Genomic DNA, 27,727 nt, shown 5'->3' with positions numbered 1-27,727 from the left:
ATATTTTTTTTTAATATCAGTAGTCTACCAGTATGCCAAAAAATTCATTTTTCCTTGCTCAGAACAATTGATATTTTAAAATGCACATTGCCACTTCTTAAAATGTGTGTTATGCTCCTACAAGTATGATCATTCTAATACTGTACTGCAAGACTGAACACTTAATAGCGAGCTGTAACAAATTTGCTTTTTAAAAATAATGAAATATTTTAAAATTAAATATTTTCATTAAAAATGTTTATATGTAGGGGAAAGTTGTGTATAAAAAATAAAGGTATGAAGCCTAATTGTCATAAATAGTAATATTCAGCACATCCAGAACCCAAAAAGGGTCATTCTAGGGTATGGCCTTCACTTTCCAGAGTTCACGCCTTGAGTAATTTTCTTTACTCTTGGAAACCTCACATTCTTTTTCTCACCTCAGAACAGCTTAGCCTTCAAACCTTTGAATTCCTCTTTCATAATTTCAGTTTTTCATGATGTTTAAAATACGTATTTTTCCAAAAATAGAGTATAAGCCACAAAGAAATGAGTTAGCTTGGTTTCATAATCAGAATTCCCCCGTATTTAGGTTGTCTCATAATTTGAAGTAATGAAGCAGAATTTCTAGGCTCACTTCATCCTGAGTGGAATTTTCCATATCCTTTACCTGCTCAGATGCTTTAGTTTTTGGTAACAGTTCTTCTTTGTTAATTTTAAGTCTCAGTCATTCATAAGGATACATTTAATTTTGCGACTAAATAGTTTTCCTGTTGCAATTGATGTTGTCATGATATTGCCCTCTGTAACATACTTTAAGAAGGATCTTCTAAATATGGTAAAATTAATTTGTCAAGCAAGCTATCAAGAAACTGTGTACTCATTGATAGCAGAGATCTGTTTTTCTACTTTTTCAGTCTTTATGAGGTAATTCAATGTGTGGTACATGGTCAGTCTGCATTGAGTTATCTGTCAATGTTTGGAATGAATAATAAACAATAGAAAATTTTATGTAGTTTTTTGAAGTGAACATTTTCAATATGAAACATCTGATCATCATAGTGCTAGTTCCTAATGAAAGCATTGAAGAATCTACATACAGAATTTCAGAGCTAAAAAGAATATTAAAATTTTTAAAAATTCAGTTAACTAACGAAGGAGAAATTGAGCATTGTATTAGTTAATAATGCCAAAGAAGTTTACTATATGACAACATTTATGGATGAAATTGTATTAATATTCACATCTCTTTAAAACCATACTAGTGTGTCTTCTACCATGGGAAAATCCTCCCCTTTCATACTTTATGAGCTAGCAAAGCAAATATAAAGTAACCTCCATCACACACATTTTTATAAGAAAAATAGTTAAAGGAATGGGTTCCTTGTACAGAACTATATTTTCCCACTGACTGCATGCAAATAAAAACTTTGTTACTTTTAGTTAAATCATATTTTCCTCATGACTGCAAATCATCTGTTCTGAATCTTTTCAGTTCAAGATACATGTATGAACTTGCTAAGCCAAATTTGAGAGAGAAAAAGATTATTCTTTAACCTCATGAAAAGGTACCTGTCATACTGATAGCTCCAAATAAGTGTATTCTACATTTTTAGTCACAAATTTGGAACACAACCCGTATTCTTCCCTATGTGTTCCCACCATATTTTACAGATTTTTTCCATTTCTCCATCAAGCATTAGCTAAAGCAATGAGAGAAGCCCATCAGGATAACTTAAAATTTTCCTTAAATGCAGTTAGGAAATACTGACTTCAGTTATTAACCTGGACATGCATTCATGAATTCTGATCACAAAGATAACACTGTAATAATACAATAAACCTTTTCATAGAATATATAAAAGAAATAGTGATACTTCCTGAAAATGTAATTAACATTTTTCCAAATTAGTAATATATCCAAGAAATTGTACCTTTCTTAGCCTGAATTTGCAGAGAGGTGTTTAATTGAATCAGTTCTTTCTGTACCCTTTGTATATTATTTCATTGTACTTCTTTACTGGAAGATTTTCTGGGACTCTTCTATTCCAAATATTAATTCTTTCATAAATTTGTACTCTTGTCAGCTAGCATTTATTATTTACTTAATGTATATCTGTGTGTATTTAACATCACTTAATTTTTAAAGGCTTTTTCATAAGATGTTTATACAAAAGTCAGAGTCTTTTACATGTACTCACATTGTTATCGTTATATTTAAGTTGCCTCCAATGTGACCATTCATCAAAGAGTCTTAAACTTATGACTTGTTTATAGATTATAGGTTTTTGCAGATACATAATATCTTAATTAAGACCCCTTAATAATCCAAACCCCTCATGTCTCTTAGGAGTGACTCTATTTACATATTCATTTATTTTTGGTACCGAGGATCAAACTCAGAACCTTGAGCTTGCAAGGCAGGAGGCAGCTCCACTGAGCTAAATTCCCAGCAGCTATTTACATATTTAAAGCATAAACAAGTACTGCCATCTTCCCTGAATGTGCAAAGGGAGGAGAGAATCCTTGTGCATGTGCAGTATTTGGAGTGGACAGGTGGTGTGGATTAATTAGTCTACTTCCAAACTCTCTCCTGACATTTTCCACCTTATCAGTACTTGTAGTCCTGGGGCTATTTCCTCACTTTCTCTCAAGAGTTACCAATTCACTGCCTTGTGTGATTAGCAATTTTCCATGGAATATTGAGTTTCAAGGCAAAGTTGAATGTTAGACTATCTTTTTAAAGTTTCTGACCACTTCCCCCATAGGGAAATGCCACACTCTCTGACAGTGCCCCAATTCCAGTATGGTGTGGCTCAGACCTCCCCTCTCCTCTATTCAGGTACTAATGTAATTCCAGTGCTTTAGCCAGAGATGCCCAAGAGAGATTTACCACCATATTTCCATAAATAAATTAACAGATTAATTAACTCTTTATCTGTTCTTTATTGGTCTAAATTATGTCTGAGAGACAAAAGATTCAAAATAAAATGAAGGTTTTTTGTTTTATTTTCTTGAGATTGGAAAATTAAACATCAGCAAAACTGGAAGCTAAAACAACCAAAAATGTTCTTGTTTGATTAGTTTTTTGGTGACTTTAAAAAAATTAGAAAGAGATTAAAATTTTCAACAACTACAAATTTGAGACAATGGCAAAAAATAAAAGAAAGAGGAATTGACAGAATCTGAAATCCTAGCTTAGGTAGGTTGAAGAGCTCATGGTCCACTAGTTTGCATTCCTTCCATACTATGTCCAATGAATTTTAGAAATATATTTATTAAATCAACTCTTAATGACCTCAAATAAGGATTTCATGTCTTCTTGATATGTTCCACTTCCAGATTTTTATGTAAAGTCTTTTCTAAAATGAATCTCTTGTTTTGCCTCGCGGTCTCTAAAACTGTAAGGATCACTAATATTTATTTAACATAGGTCATTCACATTGATTAAAGATCATTCTGTAAACCACTCATTATTTACAAAATTGTATTTTACTGCACAAAATAGATTTAGTTTTGAATCACTTTGAAATTATTGCTTATTTAATTATTTATAGGTTAAAAATTATATAGTATAGTGTGTATCATATTTTCAAAAAGCAAATGCTACCATATACTCTAGCATGTTGTAAAGCTAGCTTGTGAATTCCCTGAAGACCAGAAATTTTTGTTTCTTTTACTCACTGATGTGTTTCAAGCCCCTATAATTATGCTTGTCACACAATAAAAATTTTATAATTCAAGAATAAATAAATGAATAAAATTTCAAAACTAAAAGTGAGTGGTAGAAGTGCAAAAATAAACAAATAAGTAGCAAAGCATGATATAACACAACCAAATCCAAATATATTCAAATTATGAAATATTATACAGGCGCGACTCAACACAAGGACAATCTAATCAATAAAAGTATTTTGATAACAATATTTATTTTAAATAATTTAGCTTGGTCTATAAACTACAGTCAAAAGTTGTTGAATAATTAAACCACTGAGAAAGTAAATTTATGTGACCATTGGTGTTAGGGTAGAGGAAAGCTTTTTGGGCAACACTCCCAACAAACAAAAAATGATGGATCAATTTGGTTGCATAAAGTTTTAAATTTTGATCTGTCAAGAATATCATGAAAAAAAAATAGCAAAGGACAAACTTGGAAAATGATTATAATCATTTAGGGAAGAAGAGCTAATAACTTTAGCTTACTAAAAATTTGCTTGAGCTGAAAAAAAGATCCAGTGGCTCACAGAAAAACGGAACACTTGAAAACAGGAAAAATTTTGTAAGTTAAAATATAAATAGTTATTAAATCTGGAAGTCTTTTGGTGATATCTTTGAGGTCTTCTATGTAGAGTAAGGATCATGTCATCTGCAAATAATGATAATTTAACTTTCTTTCCTATCCATATTCAATTTATTTCTTTCTCTTGTCTAATCTATCTGTCTAATTTTTCTAGAACTATACTGAATAGTGATAGTGGAAATCCTTGTCTTGTTCCTAATTTTAGAGTGAAAGGTTTTGGGTTTTTTATCATTTAGTATGATATTGGTTGTTGCTGTGGCACAGACACCTTTAATCAGATTAAGATAAAGGCCATCTATTCCAACATTCTGTATGCTTTATGAATGGATGTTGGGTTTTGTCAAACATTGTTTCTGCTTCTATTGAGATGGTTATGTGGTTTTTGGAAACAGCCCTCATGCCCATCAGTGGATGAATGAAGATGTGTTTTTTTAAATGGAATGGAATACTGTTCTGCTATAAAAACTTCAGGCATTTATAGGTAAATGGATGAAACTTGAGACCTTACTCAAGTGAAATTAATCCGATTCAGAGGAGGGGATTGGGGAAAAAAGAATAAAAATGTATTATGTACAGGTACATATTCTGTGTAATGAATGTGACCACTATGTATATCTAAAATGTAAACAAAAAATATTAAAAAAGAAAATATTTTCCCATAAGAAAAGATATGCAAAAAATTAGTATGTAAAATGCTAGTTGTTAATCAAATCTGTAGATTGCCAAAGACATAAATTGAAATAATAAAGAGTTACTCTTTTGCACAACAATAGTAGTGTACCCATATTCAGTGCTGCTGTGGATACAATATAACTGTATCCAATATAAAACTGTGTACAATAAAATATAATCTTATGTGATTGGAGTAGTACTTCATTTTGTCATGTTTGGAGGACTTTTGGTAATAATATAAGAAAAGATTGTTTAATCATGTTAACCTTTGACCTAAAACTTTGAGTTTTAAAAGATTAAAATTTTATTGAATAAAAATACACTTTGCAATAAGAAATCTATGTAGTTAATAACTCAAAAAGCAGGTCACAGGAAAAGATGTGCAGCATTTTCCAACACTTATTTAAAAACAAGTTACAGCTTGATGTCTAAACCAGCACATAAACAAGATTCTGGTGAAGAGTATACAAAGTTAATAGTTATAGAGGGTGTGCATTGGTCATTTTTACTGTATCAGTATACTAGCTATTGTGTCTGTTCTTTCTCTCATTGACTTTATTGGTACATCTTAGGTATACAGTACAGTTACATTCATCATTGGGATCTTGTACCTTTACACGACAGGTCTTGGTTCTCATTTTTCCCCTTGTCCCTGCCCTCCCTTCACTCCCTCCTCCCTTCCCTATTTACAAATACTTTATTTCCATTTTTTCGGTTTCTCATGTTTTTTTTTTTCTTTTCCCTTATTTCCTTTCCCCTACCCTTCCCATTTCCCCTACACCTTTAGTCCTTTTCTTCCTATTTCACACTGTCAATTATACCATTAGGATCTTATGTGCAATTACAGTTTTTCACACCAGAAAAACTATTCGGTATTAGTTATTGTGTTTCAATGCTCACACAACTCATGCATGTCACAAACAGACATGTCCATCCACTTCACCAGGATGTTCTTTTGAGGGGCTCAAATTCTGCCCTGAGTTTCCTAAAACTTTAGAATAAGAGCACCTGGCTAAGTGAAAAGATTTTTATTTCTAAGAAATGTAATACAAGCCTTTCTCTACATGCCAAGGTATTTGTATTGTGACATAAAAGAACATTGATTCACAAACACTTTTCCTGAAATTATCCAGCACAGTTGTCTTTGAGAAAGCTGCATTACATTTACAATGTCTCAGTATTAACCAATATGAGACAACCTGTTTTTCTTTTTTTCCAATCTATTATGAGGTTGAAAACACTATATGGGGTGTGTGTGTAAGGGAAAAAGACAGAGATGATATTTCTGTGAATTTATGACAGGTATAATAGTATTTTTCACTCTGAGCATGTGGGATAAATACATCTACTCTATATGAGAGATATCATTTTAAAATATTTCTTCTTTTTCTGAATTAGGCACAATTTTATTATGGAAACACATAACGGATGAAGTAAATGTAAAACAGTGAAATATGCTTTGCAAAAATGGAATGTATAAATACAAAATTCTAACTGAATGACAGTTTGCCTATAAATGATTTTAACATTCTTCACTCATTCTTTTTTATTTTTATTATTTATTTCATATCACTTTATTTTATTACAATCTTATCAGTTCCATTGATATTATCTTCTTAAATAAAAAAAAAATGATTCTCCCTAACCATAGTTTTCATCCAGCCACATGATTTGAATTATCTCATTTAACATTTTTGAGAAACTTTTTTTATCCAATTTCAAATTCTTTTCTCACACTTCACACTCCATATTTCTTATAGACATCTAAAATGATTGTTACATTTGTGGATATATATTAGTTTTCTGTGTAGAGTCAAACTAGCTCCAGGCTTGTAGCACCTGCATCTTACAACCACAGCCCAGGAAATCACCTGAGTATTGCCAAAGTTGTATCTGGTCTAGGGACATAGACTTGGAGTTAAACATTGTTCCACACACCAGAAACATCCCCATATTGGTGAGAAAATGCCAAGCATTTCAGTTGAATTATAATATATTTATTTGGCACAGGCTGTCCTAAGAGAAAATGGACTACTTTCACTGAGTCATTTAACAGTTAACTTCATCTAGTTTTTTTTTTATTGCATCTGCTTTTATGTTTTTGAAATTTGATTTTCATTGAAAACTTGCAATTCTTTTAGTATGACAGATATTCAGGATGCGCGTATTTTCCAAGGCATGTGTTATGTGCCATTTCTTACCCACACCTTGGAACAGCATATATTATCATTATATTATTTCTCTAATCTTGCTCGTGGTTTTGCTGTCTTCCAGATAAGCCATAAGTTGTGTACGTCTTCAATAAGCTCCTTACTCTCCCCGTTTATGGAAGGACTCCAATCCTTTTTTTTTTTTTGGTACCAGGATCAAACGCAGGCCCTTGTGTCTGCAAGGCAGGCAGTATAGAACCACTGAGCCAAATCCCTGGCCCTCGAATTACATTTTGAATTTAAATAAACTTTAATTTAAAATCACATATTTATCATTTCTCATCACTTATGCTAGTTTTGAATTTTGAATAAAATGTAATACATTTTATAAATGGCTTGAAAATCACTATCGCTTTAAGCCCATTAATTGTTTTACTTTATATACTGGCTCTATTTCTCTGAAGTAACCATGCAGTCTTACATATTTACTAATTTCACTTCAATTTTCTGTAAACTCACTGAGTGGAACTTAATTTCTCAATATAAATATTGACCCTGAAATCAGTACAATTGTAAAACTATTTAAATTTTTCTAGCCAGGGTAATAGTATACTGAACATTCCATCAATAAGTATCTAAACATTTAAGCACAACTATTTCTAGAATTTAAAAGAGATCATTTAATGCAGGAAAATGATTACAGAAATAAGCAGATGATCTGTGGAGCTGCTGTGGCTTCATCTCAAGTGCCAGAGATATCAGTAGAGAGGGAAGAAAATGTACCTCTATTCTGCAAACTCAGCTAATGCCTACCCTTTATTGCCTATATCAACAAGAAAGGAATCAATAGAGATGCTGGGGAAATAAATAGAGCATTTAGCTTGTGAAACATAAAAGTACAAAGATAATATATCTGAGGGCAAGCAGGCCAGAACAAGAAGGGCCAGAAACAAGAATTAGTTTTGGAAAGGATGAAACAGGAACTTCAGAAAACCTAAAATGATTGAAAAGCTATTAGAACTGAACAAAGTTCTACACTGACAAATATTAGTAATTTTTGTCAATAATACAAATTAGAAAATAAGAAATGGGAGAAAATTCTAGGAAGTTGCAGTATCTCCTGTTTCTGTTACTATGGAATAGGTACATATACTCCAGCTTTTGTGTACAATGAGCAAAGAATTGTGAAGTGTTCCTCCAATAACTACATTTATTGAAGATCATGGGAAGTTATGCTAAAGGCAAGTCCATGCTAAACAAAGATAAGGCAGAGAAAAAAAAAGATATGGGGTGACAGAATAGTAAAAGGATACAAGTGAAAGCACAGTACTGGCAGCAGCAGCCCTCTTATGTAGACTTTCAGAATTTAAAAGATATACACCTCAGATCAGGTATTTTCCCTTGAATCTCTAGGTGTGATTTACAGGAATGACTGACAGAATATTGTGCCATCTCAAAGGCTCTTGACATCCATGCTTTTCACAGAATTCACTTTGATTTTAATTATACTTGTGGCATGTGGTACATATTTATGAACACTTAATGAGGCAGGAGTAGAGTGACAGTGATTAAAGGTAGGCTGGGTGATCTAACATGCGTGTGCTCTCACCTAGAGCGTAAGAGATTTCTTGGGTTTTTGTTATTTTATTTGCTACCTCTCAGGACAATGGAAGGAGGAATGGCCAATAGGGTGGCATTTAGAATTAAATGGATGGAAGGGAGTGAGTCTTTTGGCTCCATTGTTTCTAACTGTTCTATTACCCCCTGCAGCTCTGGTCTCCAAAAATCTTTAAGGGGTGCTGAAGGAGGAAGTTCCATCTTTTATGGTTACTTCTAGCTAAATTGGGACCTTGTTTCTACCTACATGGAGACCAATCTTAGCCTGACTGACCTATGATTTCAAGGGAACTGAGTTCTTTTTCTGAGGATTTCTTGACAAATGGTGGAGGTGGAAGCAAGTTGTGAGGGCCATCACCAATATTTTAACAGCCCTCAAACATGAAAAAACAAAATCTAATAAAAGATTAAGTATGTAAGATGTAAACAATAAGGTTATGTGAAGCCACAGAAGGGACATTAAACAAAATTGCCAATTCCAGATCCAGATATTTTGCTAGGACATCCATGAGTCAGACATTTATCACAGATCTTAGAAACAGTGTCAGCCAGTTTCTGCGGTGTATCTCTCCCCACTGCAGACCAACTGATGTAGGAATTATTCCTTTAGGGACAAACACATCCCCTCTGTTCCAGTGGTTAGGAGATCTAGTTCCCTACATATGGGCACCACTTCTCGTGAAACTATTTGAACCTGAAGGATGGCTATAAAACCTGAAGGATAGTTTATCTAGGCTATCAAATTCTTAGATACCTACTGATCATAGGAGAAAGATATGTTGAGCTTTAAGGTTTTATATAATCGATGCTTATTATCTCTATTAGAGGCAGTTTCTGAACCATCCAGGATGATCCCAAAAGACAGAGAAAACTTCAAAAGAAATATTATAATTTAGGGAAAAGACTTTAAGTGTAGTAAATGAGAGATTAGCAAGATGAATCACACAATTTACTTACAGGAAACAAAATATTTTACTTATCTGGTTCAACAGGATGGTTGGTGTTTTCTTTTCCAGAAAGAAGCTTGAGGTTCACAGGTGTACAAGCTTGGTGGTCCTTCTTCCTTTCAGATATCTCAAGCGGCTTGGATTTTACACTGGAGAGGTGACTCTATCTATTCCTTGTGCTTTAATGACAGAAGGAGTTGTTCATAGTTGAGTAAGGACATTTCTATTTGGGTGTGAATTGGCCCTAGGGTCCATTCTCTTTCCAGGTGTTGATTAGGACCTGGTCATCAGGTAAGATGTTGGGCTGACAACTGTTAGTCCCTAGGAGAGGAAGAATCTTCCATATTTCTGGGGGGACTATTGGAAAGTTCCTAGGTGGGTCACATTTTGTAGGAACTGGGAAGTTTTTGTGTCAGTAAGACAAATATCAGAAAACTTCTTTCATAAATCATCTTAAATGGGCTGAGATAAATTTGAACTTGGGGAGCCCCCAAAGCCTCATTAAGGAGATCTAGCCACTTATGGTGCATTTCTTGACATAGCTGGGCTAAATTTGCTGATTGGCTCTCTTTATTTTTCTTGATGACTGAAGTCTCTACAAAGCGAAAAGATGGTATTTAATTCACAGTGCTTTGGTGACTATCTATGTAATTTGGGATGTAAAAGATGGTCTGTTATCATCCTGAATAGACCCAAGCAGTCCAAACCTAAGGATCACTTCTTTAAGAAGGACTTCACCACCTCCAAGGGCTATTCTAACCTTGTAAAGAAGTCAAACAGAGTACACTAAGAGGTGTGTGTACCCTTACATGTAGGCATACGGATGAAGTCTGTTTGGCAGGGTTGGACTCACCTTTGTACAGGCTCAGGACATGGGGGAGGATGAGTCTGTGGATTGTGGTAGACATGGACAACTAATGTCTTTCAGCCTTCAGTAAGAACTCTAGGCCCTGCAATAAGTAATGGCATGTCACCCTAGGTGGAAGTCATAATATAGGGACTGATTGACTTTCCACTGCACTCATTGTGGCAACAATAGTCAGTGTCCCACGTGCCATCACTGACCTTTATGAGTTCCTCCCTCATTAAGAATCCTTTGAAATTCTTCGGTGGAATATTCTGGCTTTACATTAAGATCCTGGAGTGGGATTATGGATAAAACTATTGATGGGCTGGAAGTATATTGAAGAGTGGCCTGTTTGGCAGTGAAATTTGCCATATAATTACACTGAGACAGGGTCCAAAGAGGCTTGATGTCCCTATCAATAGAAAATTCCTACATCACTGAGGAGATTTACTGCTTTGAGAAAGTTGAGGATCCTTTGTCCTTATTTTATTGGAGACTGGCAACTAGTAAAAATTATCTGTATTTCCAGATGGCTGCATGCACAGGACCAGGAAATGCATATATAGTCAATATATATGTATGTATATATATATATATATATCCTATTGCTGGGGGCACGGGCAAGTTGGAGAAACCAAGTGAGGGCAGAATTCCGAGGGGGCAGTCCTCTTGTGTCCATGATCTGGATAGAGCTGACTATGGCATAATCCGCCCTCCTAACATTATCCTTTATGAAACTGAAGACATCAGTGGACCATATGCCAGCCTTTCTGTGAATGGCATGTCACTCCGATTGGGGCAACTGAAAGAATTTTGGGCAATGTTTTGTTCTCACTCGTTTTCAACTGCTGGTTATTTGGAAGCAGTATGGATGGGGTTAAAATGTTACAAGACTGAAGATGCACATCTGGGAGATTCATTCAATAAGAATGGCCTGATATTTAATGAGCCTTTCTCTTGTCATCCACAACTGTCCCTTGACTACTAACAAAGCTTTAACCTGTTGTGGAGTTAGAACTATGAGCTTTTGCCCATGCTTATCTTAGAAGATTCTTGAGTTAAGACTGACATAGTGACTACTGTTCACAGGCAGTTGGCTAGCTCTGCATCACTTCATCTAGTCACTTGGTAAAGTAGGCAGCTGGTTGGTTTCCTGGCCCAGATGCTGAATTTTTGTGGAGATGGCAACCTGTTAGGCAGTTTTGTCTGCAAAATAATTTCCCTGTCTTCTGGGGTCTGATGGCTTTTGATGGCCTTTATAGAGGATAACTCCAGCCTGGGAAGGACGAAGTAGAATTAGAACTCTTGTGGCTGCTTCTTGTTTTTCAGCCACAAAGAGACAGCTGGGCATGATGGCGCACTCCTGTAATCCCAGCACTCGGGAGGCTGACGTAGGAGGATCACTGTGAGTTTGAGACCAGCCTGGGCTACATAGTGAGTTCCAGGTCAGTCTCAACTACATAGTGAGATGTTGTCTCAACACCCCCACCCCCACAAAAATAAAGAAAAAAAAGGAGACAGATGTCTTAATGGTGTTTTTGTCAGATAATTCCTTGGTGGGGCTACAAATGAGGTTATTTACATACTGTAACAGGCCCATCTTTCTAAATTTGAAGCCTCTTGGTTCTTGAGCTAAAGCCCATGCAAATAAGTTTGGGCTATTTCTAAAACCTGAGGCAAGAGAGCTCAAGTGGACTGTTGGTGACATCCTGTTGAATGGGATCTTCCCATTCAAAGGCAAACAAATATTGGGAGTTAGGATCCAGAGAAAATTTCTCCTTCCCACCTCCCAGATCGTCAGATCCCCTCTTTCCTCCACAACAGCTTTCAAATAGGATACAAGCCCCTTCAGTTGACTAATGCAGACATTGGTATTAGCCCACCAAGTTTGTGGAATCACTCCTGCCCAAGTCTTCACACACATGCCATGAGTTAGAAAATTCAAATGCCTTCTATATGGGTAGACACAGTCACAGGATGGACCAAGGCCTTCCCCACCACTTCAGAAAAGACAGAATCAGTCATACAATGCCTCCTAATGGACATAATACCTCTATTCAGTCTCCTCACATCCATCCAGTCAGAGAGCAGGCCTTCCTGCATTCCCAGATGACCCAGATTTTCTCCAAATCCCTCAGAGTGAACTGGAGCCTTCACACCCCCTATGGGCCCCAATCCTGAGAAAAAGTTGAAAAAACTAACAGCCTAATTAAGGTCCAGCTCAACAAACTCTCCATACAACTGAAAAGAGACGGGGTCTCCATCCTTCCTATTTCCCTCCTCAGGATTAGAGCAGCCCCCTGAGAACACACTAGGTGCAGTCCTTTGGAACTGCTGTATGGCTGCTCCTCACTCCTGGGCCCCAACACAGCCCGAGAAACTAGAAACTAGTGTTTCAGGAAACTATCTCCCTATCACCCAACAAGTCACAGAGCAAATTCACAAGGCTGCTAACCACCACCTGCCTTCCCTAAATATCCACCCATTTGAGGATGACCTGGCCAGTAGGCAAGTCTTAATAAAAGATTTACACATGCCACATTTAGAACTCAAGTGGATAGGTCCCTACACAATTACCTACATAGCCCTGACCACTGCCCATCTGCAAGACCCTTTCTACTGGACGAAGCGTGTCCTTAGGAGGGCCTTTGTTAGGTGGGAGTTTAGAATAGATGACCCTCTTATGAGAAATCCTCTTTCTGCCCAGATTGCAGCATGGTTGTGAAGGATGTGGAAGGCATATTTTGAGTCTGTATATATGTTACCTCTGTGTCCTTTTCCTAGCATGAGAGCTTGGGTTAGAGTGACAAGTTCAGTCTGCTTGGAGGTGGTGTGTGGGAGCAGGACTTTAGCTTCAACTACTGAGTTTATGGTGACAACTGCATGTCCTGCTTTATCTGGTGAAGCGTTAGTGGTCTTATATTAGCTCCCATCTATGAATCATGTGTATCCTGAGTCCAGTAGAGGGAGACCTGAAATGTATGGAAAGGGGCACAGTGTAAGCACATGAGAAGAAGACAGTCATGGTCCCAGATAAGGGGTGCCTCTGTTATGGCTGCTTGGGAATCAACAAAGAGGTAGGCTTGAAGGTTTTCCCTGAAGTGATGGTGACTGTAGTTGTTTGAAAGAAGAGAGAATACAGTTGTAGAAGTCTTGGAGCTGAGAATAGATGTGGCAGGAGGTCAGGAGATTTTGGAGGTTATGGGAGAAATGGGAGGTGATGGGTGCTTGGTGGGTGATTTTTGATACTTCTAGGAGTATGGCTGCAGTAGCCACTGCTGCTCTCAGACAGGTTGGCCACCCCCTAATGGTGGGGTCAAGCTATCCTGATAAGAAGATGACTGGCTGGAGACTTGGCCACTGCTTTAGGACTGCAGCAACACACCCTCTTTCTTCTATATTGTGGAGAAGGAAGGTGTGTGAGAGATCTTGGGTTTGAAAGGCTGGGGCCACTTTTAAGGCTTGTTTTAGCATTTTCAGTGAGGAGTGGGGGAATGACTTGTTGTCTAAGAGGTCTGAGGGATTCCCTGGAGTTAGTTCATAAAGGAGTTTTATGGGTATTGTAAAACCTGGAGTCCAAAGATGGAAATAGCCAACGATTTCCAAGAAGGAAAGGAGTTATGTTGTAGTCAGAGTTGAGATCTGGGTAATTCAGTGTATATGATCTGAGTGAAGAACTTGAGTGTGTTTGTGGAGGATGATGCCTAGATAGGTCACTGATGGGGAACAGATCTAGGCCTTGGAAGGTGACACATAATATCCCCTCCCTGGTAGGAGTTGTAGGAGGGAAAGGCATCTTGGTGACAGGATACTTGAGAAGGGCCGCAGAGAAGGAGATGGTACACATATTATAGAAACCAATCGGTTGACAGAAAAGGAAGTCATGGGCAAGGGCTTGGCTGAAATAGTGAGGGATATCTCTAAAGCCTTGGGGGAGTTCTGCCCATTAAGCCGCTGTGATTGGTAGGTATCTGAGTCTGTCCATGTGATAGCAAAAGGGGACCATGAGTCAAGATGTAGAGGGATGGTAAAGAAGGCATCCTTTAGGTCAAAGATTGAGTAGTGAGTTGTGGTTGAGGGAATGAAGGAGAGGAGCATATATGGGTTAGGGACTATAGGATGAATGGGAGGATAAATTGGTTGATGCCTCGGAGATCTTGTACCAAACAGTATGATTGATCAGACTTACAGACAGAGAGAATGGGATGTTGAATGGGTAGTTAGTGGGAATCAGGAGATTATGTTGGAGAAGGCAAGTAATGATGGGTTTTAGTTGTGAGAGGGCTGGATTGGGTAGGGAGTACTGGTGCTGGGCAAGGTAGGGCTGGCCCTATTTTAGAGGAATATAGAGGGGCAAGTAGTGTCAAAAGACAGAGGTTGAAATTCCCTAGATGCATGGGTTGAGGGAGGGCGAGGATATGGGATAAGAGGAGGGTGCATCAGTAAGTTTGAGGATGGAGGTAATAGGATGGGGAGCAGACCCTGGAATAGTGAGCCTGGCAGAGAGGTTTTTGTTAAACATTTTGTCGGAGTCGAATTGGACAGGTGGGGATGAATAGGTATGAGTGAGTAAACATTTGGTTTTCTAATTGACATAAGAGTAGAGGAGTTTTAATAGGCCTGGGAAGAGTGCTGTCAATACCCACAACAGTAACTGAAGCTAAGGTTAGCTTTCTTGAATATGAGAAGATGGAGTAGGTTGTCCCAGTATCAATTAAAAAATGAAACAGTCTTACCCTCCACCAGTAGATTTACTCAGAGTTAGGCATCTATGATGGTCCAGAGAGTGTCCCAGACCTCTAGGGTGTGTCAATCATCTGAGGCCCAACCAATCAGGTCCATGAGGGAGTCTGGGACTCACAGGTGGCACTTGGAGAGGACCCGTGGGGTGGGCCACACCACAATAGGACAGCCCAACTTTCACTGAGGGCCTCTTCATGTGGAGCATGGCTCGGGAGGGAGTCCTGGATTTGGACAATCTTTGGCCCAATGGTGACACTTAAAGCAGGTTCCTGGGGTGGGGGACCACCTTTTTTTGTCCCCTGGAAGTTTTCTTTGTCCCCAATTGGCTTTCAGACTTTTTTTTTTCTTTTTACTGAGTTTATTGGTACATTCTAGGTATACAGTACAGTTTCATTCATTACTGGATATGTATTCGGACCCTTGGCACTGGAGGAAGGACCATTCTAATTCCCCAAACTGAGACAAGCTCACCCACCAACATGGTGGCCAGAGAAGAATGCCCAGACAGTGAATGATGCTGCCTGAGTTGGCTCACGTTGCTGACACTCAAGGACATCCCCATCACTTTTCAAGAGCCTCAGGTAAATGTGGATGCTGTAGGCAAACAAATTACATTCCTTTTCAATGCTGGAGCATCTCATTCAATGCTAAACATTTATTTATAGTGCGTTATCCCTTTCCTCAGTTGTTGTGGGTCTTGAAGGAGTTAATTGGTCAGTTTTCCTTGTCCTCCCTGTGAACGGCCAGTTGAGAAATTTGCGTTTTCAAGCTGCCTTCATGCTAATACCAAAGTGCCCCATGCCACTGATTAGAAGAGATATACTCTTCCGACTCAGGGCCACTCCATCATTCAAACCTCGGGCAAACTTTATGCCAGTTGCTAGGGACCTGAGCAAGCAGCTCCATCATACTCAGTTTCTCTCAACTCATCCCCATGGGTAGTATGATGGCACCCTGTGATAGGCTGTCAAGGCCACCTTGATAATTCAGCTCAAGGACCCTAATGTCTTCCCTCACGGAAGGCAGGGTATGCAGGGGCTAAAGCCTATTATTAATCATTGTTTGGCTGGTGCCATGCCAGTCTCAGTGCAACACACCCATTTCATCAGTATTCAAGTCATATGGAGAATATCACTTATTATGAAAACTCAGAATCATCCATAAAGTAGTAGTGCCTATTGACCAGAGTAGTAGCAGACCCTTATACACTCCTTGCTTAGATCTGGAGAGACACTAACTTGTTCTCTGTCCTTGACCTCAACGATGTCTTCTCTTCTGCTCCCATGAATTTTAGCTCTCAGTGCTTTTCGGGTGCACCTCATAAACCTCACACATTGTGAATTATTGAATAACTTCAAGTTTCTTTTCAGAAAACAAAGCACCAGCCAACTGCTGGGCCAGATAAGTAAGCCATTTTATTCCCTCTAAATAAAAGGCTCTTGTGTTTATCAAGGAAATAATTGCCAAGGGTATACCTTATAGTAATTAATAAGTAACCATATTTATTGAAGATCATGGATAACAGCAGCAAGAAGAGGCCAAAAGGCAAAGGGAAAAAAGGGGATGGAAGAGGAACCTCTGGCCATAGGTAAAGCTGTTGCTGGTGATGAAATTCTCCATGAATGGTGGTGTTGACTATGTGAAAGCAGGTGCACTCAGGGCTGGTACTCACAGGCTCCAGGCTGTGCTGGGCCCAAGGAGGGGGAAGGAGGAAGAAGGGGAACCCTTGATAACTCAGGTTTTCTCTATTTAAAGAGTCAAACCCTTCCAACTCCAGGTGCCTTCATCCCATCTCTCACTGAAGCCAGTGTTCTTCCCTCTCACACATCATGACTTCCTAAGCTAAAACATAGATAATCATGAGGGTGTTCTGAGACCTGGCTTCTCAGGATGGAAGTTTGGAAGTCGGTTTTAGAGATAAGCAACTTCTCTAAACTTCCTCGTGCTCAGCATATGACAAACACTCTTCCTTTTTTCAACCCCAGAGAAGCATTGGTACATGCAGATGATGGGGCCAGGAAGCTGGAACCCAGTTTCCTTTCAACAAGAAGGGAAATAATGGGCTCATTATGGCTGGAAGTGATAAAGCTTAAAGCAAATACGAAAATCTGCATTATCTTTGTGTGTTCTCGCTTTCCTCCATTCTTTACTACAACAGATCCTTCTTTAGAGAATGTGGTGGTGATGTGAGGCAAATGGGCCTTCCCTTAGAGCTAAGTTTGGGTAAATTCTGTTTCCTTTTTACCAAAGTAACTGGCATCTTTTGATCTGGTCAGCAGCAAGCAAAAAAAAGCTCACTGAGCATATGAACCTGAGTGGCTGGTAACAAGAGCAGTTCTTCAATCACTTACAGCTTCAAATTCTGTTCTCTTGGAGCCCTGAACTAACATTTAGGAAGCTCGAGTAGCCCGCTAGAAAAAGGAGTCCAGTCGATATTTCTGGCCACCTCAGCGAAGTCCCTGTCTGTGCAAAAGAATCCATCTTTTATGCTTGAGCTCTGGCCAAATCCCATTTCACTGCAAATTTATGAATGATTCTGGCTGTTATCACAGTGAGCAACAGGTCTGAGACTTCAAACACAGAATCATGAGAATCTGTTAAAAGATGCTGTAAGCTTCAATTATAGATTGGTTTGTTATGCTTCCTAAATAATTAATACAGAATAGTAGTGGTGGTTCTTTTGTACTCTGACTTACTGGGACTTTCTCATATGTAATTATTTTGATGTTAGTGATACCTGGAAGAGAGGTCTCCAATACTCAGGCTTTAGACAAGTTACTGGTTGGTGAACCTCTCCACACAGCAGGAGAGGCCAGAGATCTGCAAGCTTCATCTGTGTTTACAACCATTCCCTGTCTCTCTCACTTCTTGCCTAAGCTCTGTGTCCTGTCAGATCACTGATGGCATTAGCTTTCAACAGGAATATGAACCCTAATGTGAGCTGCCAAGGTGAGGGATCTGCATTGCTTGCTTATTTGAATCATCTCAAAATCACCTACATTCCCACCCCAACTGTGGAAAAATTACTTTCTCTGATACTGGCCCCTGGTATCAAAAAGATTGGGGATTGCTGTGCTAAAGTATAGCTCTTTTATCTTATTGTGCTTCCTCAGACACTTTAAGTCAAAGGTGCCTCACACAGCAGAAGGGCACCAAGGTTTAATAGGGACTAAGTACTTAGCAACTGAATGTTTCTTCTCAAATCATGAAAATAAGGAAATTTAAGAAAATGCATCACAGATCAGTTCTTTTTTTAAAACAAAAAATAGTCACTTTTCTCTGTCTTTAGCATGTCTCACTGCAAAAGACTATTACCAGTGCCTTCTTTTCTGTTTTTATGCACTGTCTCCTCACGTTTGTCTTCTACCACTGTCCAAGCATTTTTCCATGAAAACTGCAGTTTTCTCCAATGCTGTTTGCTCTTCTTAAAAATAACCTTTTATCTTTTAACACCTAAGATTTTGAGGAATAAAATTCTCTAGCAATTCAAGATTCAGGAAAATGTCTTAGTAATGAATCTGGAATATAAATAAATAAAAAGTGTCCACGGAATATGTAAATAATGGTCTGGAAATGCATTCCTTGTGAATATTCCCTAGAAATACATAATGCTAAAAAGGTAGGTGGAATAGAGAATGTACCCCTTTTTTATAAAGTAGCTAATATTATTTATTTCCTGTGGTTAGAAACTTAAAAAAATCTTCTTTAAATTTATTCCAAACACAATGATATCATCATCAAATTTGACTGTTATTTATCTGTGCTAAAAGTAACTATTTTACATGTGTTTGTGTGTGGTGTATGTGTTTGAATATGCTGAAAATATTTTTGATAATCACATTATTAAATTTTATTTGTTCTAATTCTAAATAAATTTGTAGTTAAGGCATTACGAAAGAATGTTAAGTTTTAAAAATTTGTTTGAATTTGTGATCTCTTACAGAAAGTGACTTTTTTTTCTAGGTAATAAATTCAGTAATACTTTCTTTTTTCTTTTCTGGAATAGAGTTAAATATCTAAGATTTAGGCCAATGTCTTATTCAAATATTTATGAAATCACTTTCTTTTTTCATTAATTTTATTGGTACAATTTAGGTATACAATATCGTTACATTAATCATTGAGATCTTGCACCTTTACATAACGTATCTCAGTTCTTATTTTCCCCATTCCCCTGACCTCTCTTCACCCTCTTCACCCTGCCTATTTACAGTCTTTGTTTCCATGTTTTTCCTTTTCTCTTATTTTCTCTTTTCCCTTCTTACCTTTCACCCACCCCTCCTACTTCTCCTACTCCTTTAGATCTTTTCTACTTATTACACAATATCAATTATACATTTGGATTCTTATTTACACTTTTAGATTTTCACACCAGAGAAACTATTTGGTATTTACACATTTGTCTTCTCTTTATTTCATTTAAGAGTATGGCCTCAATGTGCATCTACTTAGCTATTTATGTCTCTAGTTTCTCATTCTTTATGGCTGAGCAGTACTCCATTTTATATTTTAAAAAATCATTTTTATCCAGTCTCCAGCTCATGGGCAATTGGTCTGTTTTCAACTTTTAGCTATTACAAACTGTGCCAGTATAAAGATGGGTACACATATATCACTGTGGTATGATTCTTTTTATTCTTTTGGAATGGGTCTTTAATTCCCAGCAAAGAAATAGCTGGGTCAAATGGGTCTTCTAATCCTAGTTGTTTCAGGTATCTTCATGTTTATTTCCACAGTGGTTGCACCAGTCTGCACTCCCACCAACAATGAAGAAGCGTTCCTTTCTTCCCACAACCCCTCCAGCATTTGTTATTGATTGATTTCTTGATAGCAGCCATTCTTTCTGGGGTGAGGTGGAATCTTAGCATTGTTTTCATCTGCATCTCTTGAATGACCTGTGATATTGAACATTTTCTTTCATATGTTTATTTGCTGCTGTTACTTCTTTGTCTGAGAAATGTCTGTTCATTTCAGTTGCCCATTCTTGGACTGGGTCTTTATATTTGGGGGTCTGATTTTTTTTAGTTCTTTTTATATTCTAGTTAGTAGACCTTTGTCTGAGGAATAGATGGTAAAAGTATTTTTCCCACATTGTAATTTGTCTCTTAGCTCTGTGGTGACTTCTCTTGCAGTGCAGAAACTTTAAAAAGATGAGATCCCAGTTGTTGATTCTTTGTGCTAGTTCCCATGCTACTGAGGATTTGTTCATAAAATCTTTTCCTATGCCAATATCTTCAAGAGTCCTACCTAACCTACCTTCCATCAAGTTTAGTGTTTCTGTTTTCATATTTATATCTTCAATCCACTTGGATTTTAGTTTAGTGCATCGTGAAAGATAGGGTTTTAGTTTTAATCTTTAGCAGGTTGAAATCCATTTTTTCCAATACCATTTATTAAAGAGGCTATCTTTCCTCAGTGAGGATGGTTGGTTCCTTTGTCAAAGATGAGGTAGCTGAGTATATCTAGAGTTGCTTCTGCATCTTCTAATCTATTCCACTGTTCTAGGTGTTCACTCGCCTTCATTGTTTGACAGAAATTCAATGGCATTGCCACTAGTATCTAGGGTTCCAATCCATGCTAGGGTCTTAGGAGCACAGTAATTCATATCCAAATAACTGATGTTTTAAAATGATGGGAACAAATCACCTGGATTGGCTCTTTTGCGTGTCAAGGCAGAATTAAAGTGAGCAATTAAGGTAATGGCAACAAAATCATATGGAATCCACTAAAGAGGGGAGACTAGGACACTGCATATGCAGTACAAACATTTTTGTCTCGATTTAATTTTGAAGGAAATAGTTATCTAATTCTTGATATATCTTCTATCTCGAAATTTCATGTATTGACTTAGAAGTTTTTGCACAAAACTCATGACTTTCAAGATGTATGCATTTACAAAATGTTGATATAATTATGACTGTATTTCTTCTCTTTAAAATGTTACACATTTCATTTCTGTTTTTCTATCCTTCTTGGAAAGTATATAGTAGCTGGGTTGAAAATATTTTGTACTTAAAGAAGCACATGAATTAATAATGATTTTAAAATGTGAGGAAAGAGTGAAACCTGAGGGATGCTACTAGGATAAAAATTATTAATCATTATTTATCTTTAAAAAACAGGGTGTTTGTATTCATAGAAATATATCCATCAATGTAAATTTTTAATTTGTATTCATAGAAATATATCCATCAATGTAAATTTTTAAATTTTTTTTTTTTTTTTGTACCAGGGATTGAACTCGGGTCCTTGCGCTTGCAAGGCAGACCACTGAACCGCTGAGCTAAATCTCCGGCCCCATCAATGTAAATTTTTAATTAATATGTTGGTAATTTCAGAGCTCTGAATAGTTCTGACATTTCTTTTCCATATTTGAAAATTTATAGTATTACGGGTAACATTCACTTTAGTAGTTAACATAAAGACATGTATTTTAAAAATGCATCACTTTCAAGGCCAGAATTAATACTAGAAGTAGAAATGTACAAATACAAATGTTTTTCACAAATTTCATCTGTTTTGTATGCCTAATTTGAACTTTGAATGTCCCAGGCTTCAACTTTAAAATTAAACTAGCAGAGGTGCCACACAACTACCTTCTGAAAAATCACATGACGACTACCAAAAACTCATGCATTTTAAATAAAAAATAACACCCTAGTGGCAAATACATTGTTTTAACAAATGAATTTTGTATTAAATATTGGTTGTTTTGCAATCATTTTTACACATAAGCAGTTTCCTAACCCTTGTAGATTAGATTTTGAAAACTTCTGAAGTATTGTATATTGTTTGTCATTGCACGTGAATGCACAATGACTTAACAATGTCAGGACTGGCAGAAAATATAATATTAGGAGAGTGGATTATTAAATATTGAGAATCTGCAAAACAAATTCAGTTCATTGCTGACTTTTTTTTTTTTTCTGCACCAGGGATCAAACTTGAGACCTTGCTCTTAAAAGTTAGGCAGTGAAACCACTGAGCTAAATCCCCAGCCCCAAAACAAATCAAGTTGAAGTTATTCAATGCAAATGTTTTAAAAATTAGATCTACTATAAGATTTATCGTATTGCCATATTTATCAGTTTTAAATCTTGTATTTAGCGTTTGCTTTGGAATATATGACTATCACATTAAGAAAAAATATTGTATAATTAAAAATCTGATTCAATGAATGTTCAGATTTTTTAGGCACATACTTTTTTTTTCAGAATTACATGACTTAGTTTAAATGGTACACATACAAACTATTATGTAGTTGTCTGAAAATAATATTTATAATCAGTCAAGGATATTCCAAATATCATTGGTTTGGATCACCATCTGAAGGCATGACCGAATATAAAGATTTGCTTTAGAAAAGTCAATAATGTATTTCTCACTTTGTTGCCTTTTTGTGATTTGGTATGAAATAGTGTCACAGGGATATTATGTACATATTAATATTATACTACCAAAACTAAGTTTATTTAATATATGAAATGGTTATGAGTAAATTTTTAGGAATACATGATCCCTTTAAAGAAACTAATAAGCTTGCCTTTCCCAAAAGTATCTTTTTTTATTAAGAAAGACCAGTGTGAATCAAGACAATACTGCTTGAGAGCTGGAACATCACATACTGCAAGACATCTTTATATGTTATTAGGGTGGTACCTCCCTTTACAAAGGTATATGGTTCACTAAATTGTTTAAAAGCTGTACTTCCACCTCTACTGATAGAGATAGTGGTGCTGGCCGGTACCACTGTGTATGTTAATTTTTTAAAATTTTGTGGACATGCTTATTCTAAAGACATTCTAAGGACTTATTAAATGCCAAACTAAGCATAACAACAGAAAAAGATACAAGGAATAGCCAGCTTGACCAAGTACTCCAAATCACAGAAAAAAAAAATCTGTTTTTATCTTGAGTCATTCTATTCTCTCTTCTTTCCTTCTATTTTTGTCTGGGAAGTCATGAAAAGGAATCCTGACACCTTACTGTAAGTAGAACAAACTAAAGGATATTTGAGAGAGAAGTGTACAATGTACCAGGATATATTCCTTCTCAAAGCAGGGTTCATTCAAATTTGATTTTGCATTAGGTCCTTTTAAACAAGAAGGCCTGTCATCTCCAACTTAACTTATTTAACATTGTGACATAATCAAATTTTCATTTGAAATTCTGTTTAATCATGGAAATTGGGATAAACTTGGATTCCTCCAAAGTTCTATGTTATTTCAGAGTAAAATTGAAGAAAATAGATAGTTGTCATTGTAGAATTCATATGAGCTCTATTAGACTATGGAAATAAACTTCTTTCCTCTCCACCCTGCCTTTCTACAAAAACAATGGGCTATCTGTTAAATAAGAGGAATAACTCCATTAAAAAATTGATTTCTATTATTTAATGTATTTAAAAATCCTGTAAATTGAATGTCAAACTGTTTAATCACTTATTTAATAAAATAATTGACCTGAAGTTCAGAAAAGGGCAAGGGTGGAAAGCCATTATGGACACTAAGGAAAGGTTTTCAATCAAAAATATTTTTCTTTAAAATGTTTTGGGTATTTCTGGTGTTCCAGGATCTTCTCTCCAATACTTTCTTCTTCAATAAGTCAAATTTTATGCAGTGATTTTCATTATAGAAAAGTGTCTTAAGGAAATGTCTAATTAATATCTAACCATCATTTATGAAAAATGGAAAGGATAAAATATCAGCATGTGAAAAGTGGAATGAATATCAATTAATTTAAAAGATGCTTTATCATTTCTAACACTTTATTACCGATTCTTCTCCTTTCTCTAAATTTTACATATAATAATTCATAGACTATGAAATAGCCCAGTTTACCTTTTTTTTTGGTACCAGAGATCAAACTCGGGTCCTTGCGCTTGCAAGGCAGGCCACCTAACCTCTGAGCTAGATTCCCGGCCCTGGCCATGTTTACTTTTAATCCTTTCATACCATTTGTATTAGGGGTATCCAGCTATGGGTAATATCTCTTTGATGTCCCTTTGGCTCCTTAAAGTCTCACTATTGCAAACACTGGCTCTGAATCTGGATCTCCTGATTTCTAAAGATTTGTGAAGATATTAAGAGGTGTATGTGAGCTCTTCACAATATTTAGCAAAACTCCTTGGATTCTGAAAATTGTTAAAAACATTTAAAGTTTCAAATATTAAAATTATTATTTCAGTTACTGTGATAATCCTCTATGGACAAATGGTGAATTTAAAATATTGCTACAATTCTACTGACTGCCTCAGAAATTCAAGGACCCAAGTTAAATCCCCAGTACCAATAAATAAATAAATAAATAAATAAATACAATTTTGCTACAAAAGAAATGACTGTTCTTACTCTACATTTTCTTCAGGTTTTTGCAAGGCTTGGAAATCTGAAATAATTCCATAAAGCAAAGTAAATATCTTTAAGCAGTATTTTTAATATGAGAAAATGAAAATACATCACTAAATGTGGTACAAACTAAAGACCTGTGTCAAGAAAATTGCCACATTCCATGATGTTAACTCTGTTTGTAACAAAGACTAGTTGAAAGGTGGCCCAGAAATATCTCTACTGGAAGTTCCTCAGTGTAAAGGTTGAGATGGCTGAAGCTGATTTTTCTGGCTTTCCTCTGCTCCCTTTGTTTAGTATTATTCTTCCTTTCTTTAGCTCCTCTGTAAAACCATGAGTAGGTTTCTGGGAGACTCTACGTCTAGCAGCTAGACATACTTACACCTCACCATGAATATTACTTCAGACCCTGTTTATGCCTAGTTGGGCAATAACCAAAGGAATTCAGACCAAAGAGTACAGAAGGTATAAGGTAGTGACAACTTTATTCAGGCAAGATGCTTTACTTGAAAGAACCCTTTCACAAGATATGAGAAGGTCTGATATGTGACCAAAAAGTAGTGCCTGCTAGGTTGGCTGTATCATTTCTCACCTTCTAGAACAGAAGCAGGCCATGGAAAGCACCAGAAATTCAAGAGAGCTATTAAGAAACAATTTGAAACATTATCTCTACCTGTTGCTCTAAGCATTGTAACTGTAACTGTTGAATTGATTTAATATTCTAGCAACCTCACACATATGTATTTCAAAAGTTGTATTCATTTCATCATTCTATATTTAAAAGAACACCTAAAATTATATATATTTAGTCCACAATGTCATGTTCTAGTTAAGTTTGAGAATCATAAATACAGATAAATTTTCTATTCATGAGAGGATAAAGGATAACGAACATAGTTCCCCTGCAAGATTCTTAATTTGTAACTATACATTCCAAGTTCGAATGCAATGTGTTGTCGTTGTATTAATCAATGTTAACTACCTAAGCTTATAACTTGAAGAGCTAGTTGGCCATATTTCTTTGCAAGTGATATAAGGCATTGCAAGCATCCTGGCAGCAGCATTAGAGGCATTAAATAGTTTTTTAAACCTGTGACCTAAAAGATAACCTCGATGAGGGAGTGATTCTTCCTTACAGAAAGTGACATTGATAGGGAAGGTATTTCCAGTTGCTTTCCTCATTTTATATACCCCTATTCTTGTGGTTGAACAATTCTACCGTAGGACACAGTCTAGTCTCTGATTGCCTTTCTTCCAACTTCTAAACTTTATGTAGAGGAGATGTAATGAAATCTAGTGACTAGATCATGAGGAAAATTTTGATGACTAATAGAAAATTGGGAGCCTAAAACTTAGTGGCAAACATAGAACTGAACATATGTACCTGGTAAAAATATTTTGCACACTTAATTTTCTCAAATTCTCAAAGTAAGACCTAGCCAAGGCAACTTGCCTTTGGGATGTGTGTGAAACAAGGATTAATTCACTCAACACATCCCTACGGAGTGATTAGCGAGTATATGGCGGAAACCTGTTGGACGTTGTTCCAGAAACTCTTCTAGACAAATACCTTAGGACGTACTAAGAACAAACTGGAGGAATTAATAAGATGGGGTAATTTAAATGTGGAAAACCTGACCAAGGAATCTAAATTCCAGGTGAGAACAGGGTAAGTAGAGAAGAAATTTAGAAACTCGCCCCTCCCCACTTTCACTGACCATGTTTTCAGTCCCTGATGCTTGCCTAGGCCTTGCTAGGAGTTATGAGCCCAGGCACTTGGAGATTTCTGTTAGTTGCTTTTCTTTCCTTTTCTCCTGCCTCTGCCATCCTTATCCCGGACCAGGACCGAAAATCATCTGGAAAATTAAATTACTCACTCCTTAATGTCAGCTTTCATAAATTTGTTTGTCTTCCTCCCTCGGAGTACAGTTCAGCTCTTTGAGAGTAAGCCTCTGAATGAACTTAGTGCACAGTTTAAACTTTAAGAGACAAACCCGTCAGTTTCAGATATCCCAGGACGTCACACACAAAGCTCATGGGCTTTGACCTCTGGGGTCCCTCTATTCTATGCCACCTCTGTTCTTACTGGATGATTAAAAAAGCAATACAAATATTTTTTCGGAGAAGGCAGTTCAATGAGTCTGCTGGTTCCAGGTCTGCCATAGTAAGCAGAGTTTTGCACCAGGATAAGGTTACGGCCGCCAGCCCAGGACTCCAGCGGTGTGGCCGAGCAAACTCTGGCTTTCTCCCCTCCCCCTCCACCAGCGAGAAGCTAAGAGACCCGAGCAAGTGGACAAGTAGCTGTTTTTATTGAATACAGAAGCTCCTTGAAAACTCCGTGCGCTCGGGGCTCTCTCCTGCCATTCCTTTCATTCCCAAAGTGCAGAAGCCCAGCACGCGTCCCTGGCGTCGCCCTCCCATTGCTTCTAGGGGGCTTGGGCAGCGAGGTGGGAGGAGAGGAGTGGGGAGACCCGGCGGGCTGGCCGGTGGGCTGGGCCTGCACAAGTCCAGCTCCTGGGCAGCGGCGAGGGGGCGGGCTCGGGCCCCGAGCGTGTGATTGGGTCGGACCCTCAGCCTGCGCGGCGGTGGGGGGAGGAGGGGCCCGGCCCACTGACGGCATGAAGCCTTCAGGGGTACGCCGTGCTCTCAGCTCTCTGGTGGAAGCCCCTTATCTGCCTTCAGTCTGAGGGCCGGGCCGCCAGAGGACGGATCGGAGGGTCCCAGTCGGCGGGGCCACCAGAGAGGGAGAGGAGGGGGCGAGGGACAGACAGAGAGGAAGCCAACCATCAAATTGAAGAGAAAAAGCCCTTTGACGTTTGACCTCCTCTCCCTCCCCAAATGGCTGTGTAGCAAGCGTCGGCGATACCTGAGAAGGGACAAAGTTGGTCTGCGCTCGCAATTTCTTGGTTTGAGTTCACAGTCGTGAGCGCCGGGCTCGGAGATGGAGCCGTGGTCCTCTAGGTGGAAAACGAAACGGTGGCTCTGGGATTTCACCATAACAACCCTCGCATTGAATTTCCTCTTCCAAGCTAGAGAGGTCAGAGGAGGTAAGGAAAAAAGAAAGGATTTGGGGAGGTGGGAGACTGCCATCCGCCCTTCTCCTTTCCGCGCCCCTCCCCCGCCCC

The 27,727-nt window shown here is 37.5% G+C and overlaps 1 protein-coding gene across 5 annotated transcripts in view; it reads left to right on the top strand.

Annotated features, from left to right (window-relative positions):
* Col11a1 (collagen type XI alpha 1 chain) overlaps positions 1 to 27,727 on the top strand; it is a 531,458-nt gene that overhangs the window by 300,101 nt on the left and 203,630 nt on the right. Inside the window, exons 5-6 of one of the 5 annotated variants that reach the window (XM_033758344.1) lie at positions 9,735 to 9,822; positions 15,631 to 15,836. The exons of 1 other annotated variant lie outside the window; for it this stretch is intronic. In XM_033758344.1, coding sequence (XP_033614235.1) covers positions 15,767 to 15,836 — 70 coding nt within the window. In that variant the 5' untranslated portion in view covers positions 9,735 to 9,822; positions 15,631 to 15,766. Of the gene's footprint in view, positions 1 to 9,734; positions 9,823 to 15,630; positions 15,837 to 27,049; positions 27,650 to 27,727 lie in introns of those variants that run through there. 3 more of the 5 variants (XM_033758346.1, XM_033758347.1, XM_010639092.2) reach the window with 3 other exon arrangements.

Source organism: Fukomys damarensis, unplaced genomic scaffold (assembly GCF_012274545.1).
Source record: "Fukomys damarensis isolate Sample0158 unplaced genomic scaffold, DMR_v1.0_HiC HiC_scaffold_33, whole genome shotgun sequence".
Taxonomy (NCBI): domain Eukaryota; kingdom Metazoa; phylum Chordata; class Mammalia; order Rodentia; family Bathyergidae; genus Fukomys; species Fukomys damarensis.
Note: the sequence above shows the minus strand (reverse complement) of the source record. Positions and strands in the feature narration are given on the sequence as shown.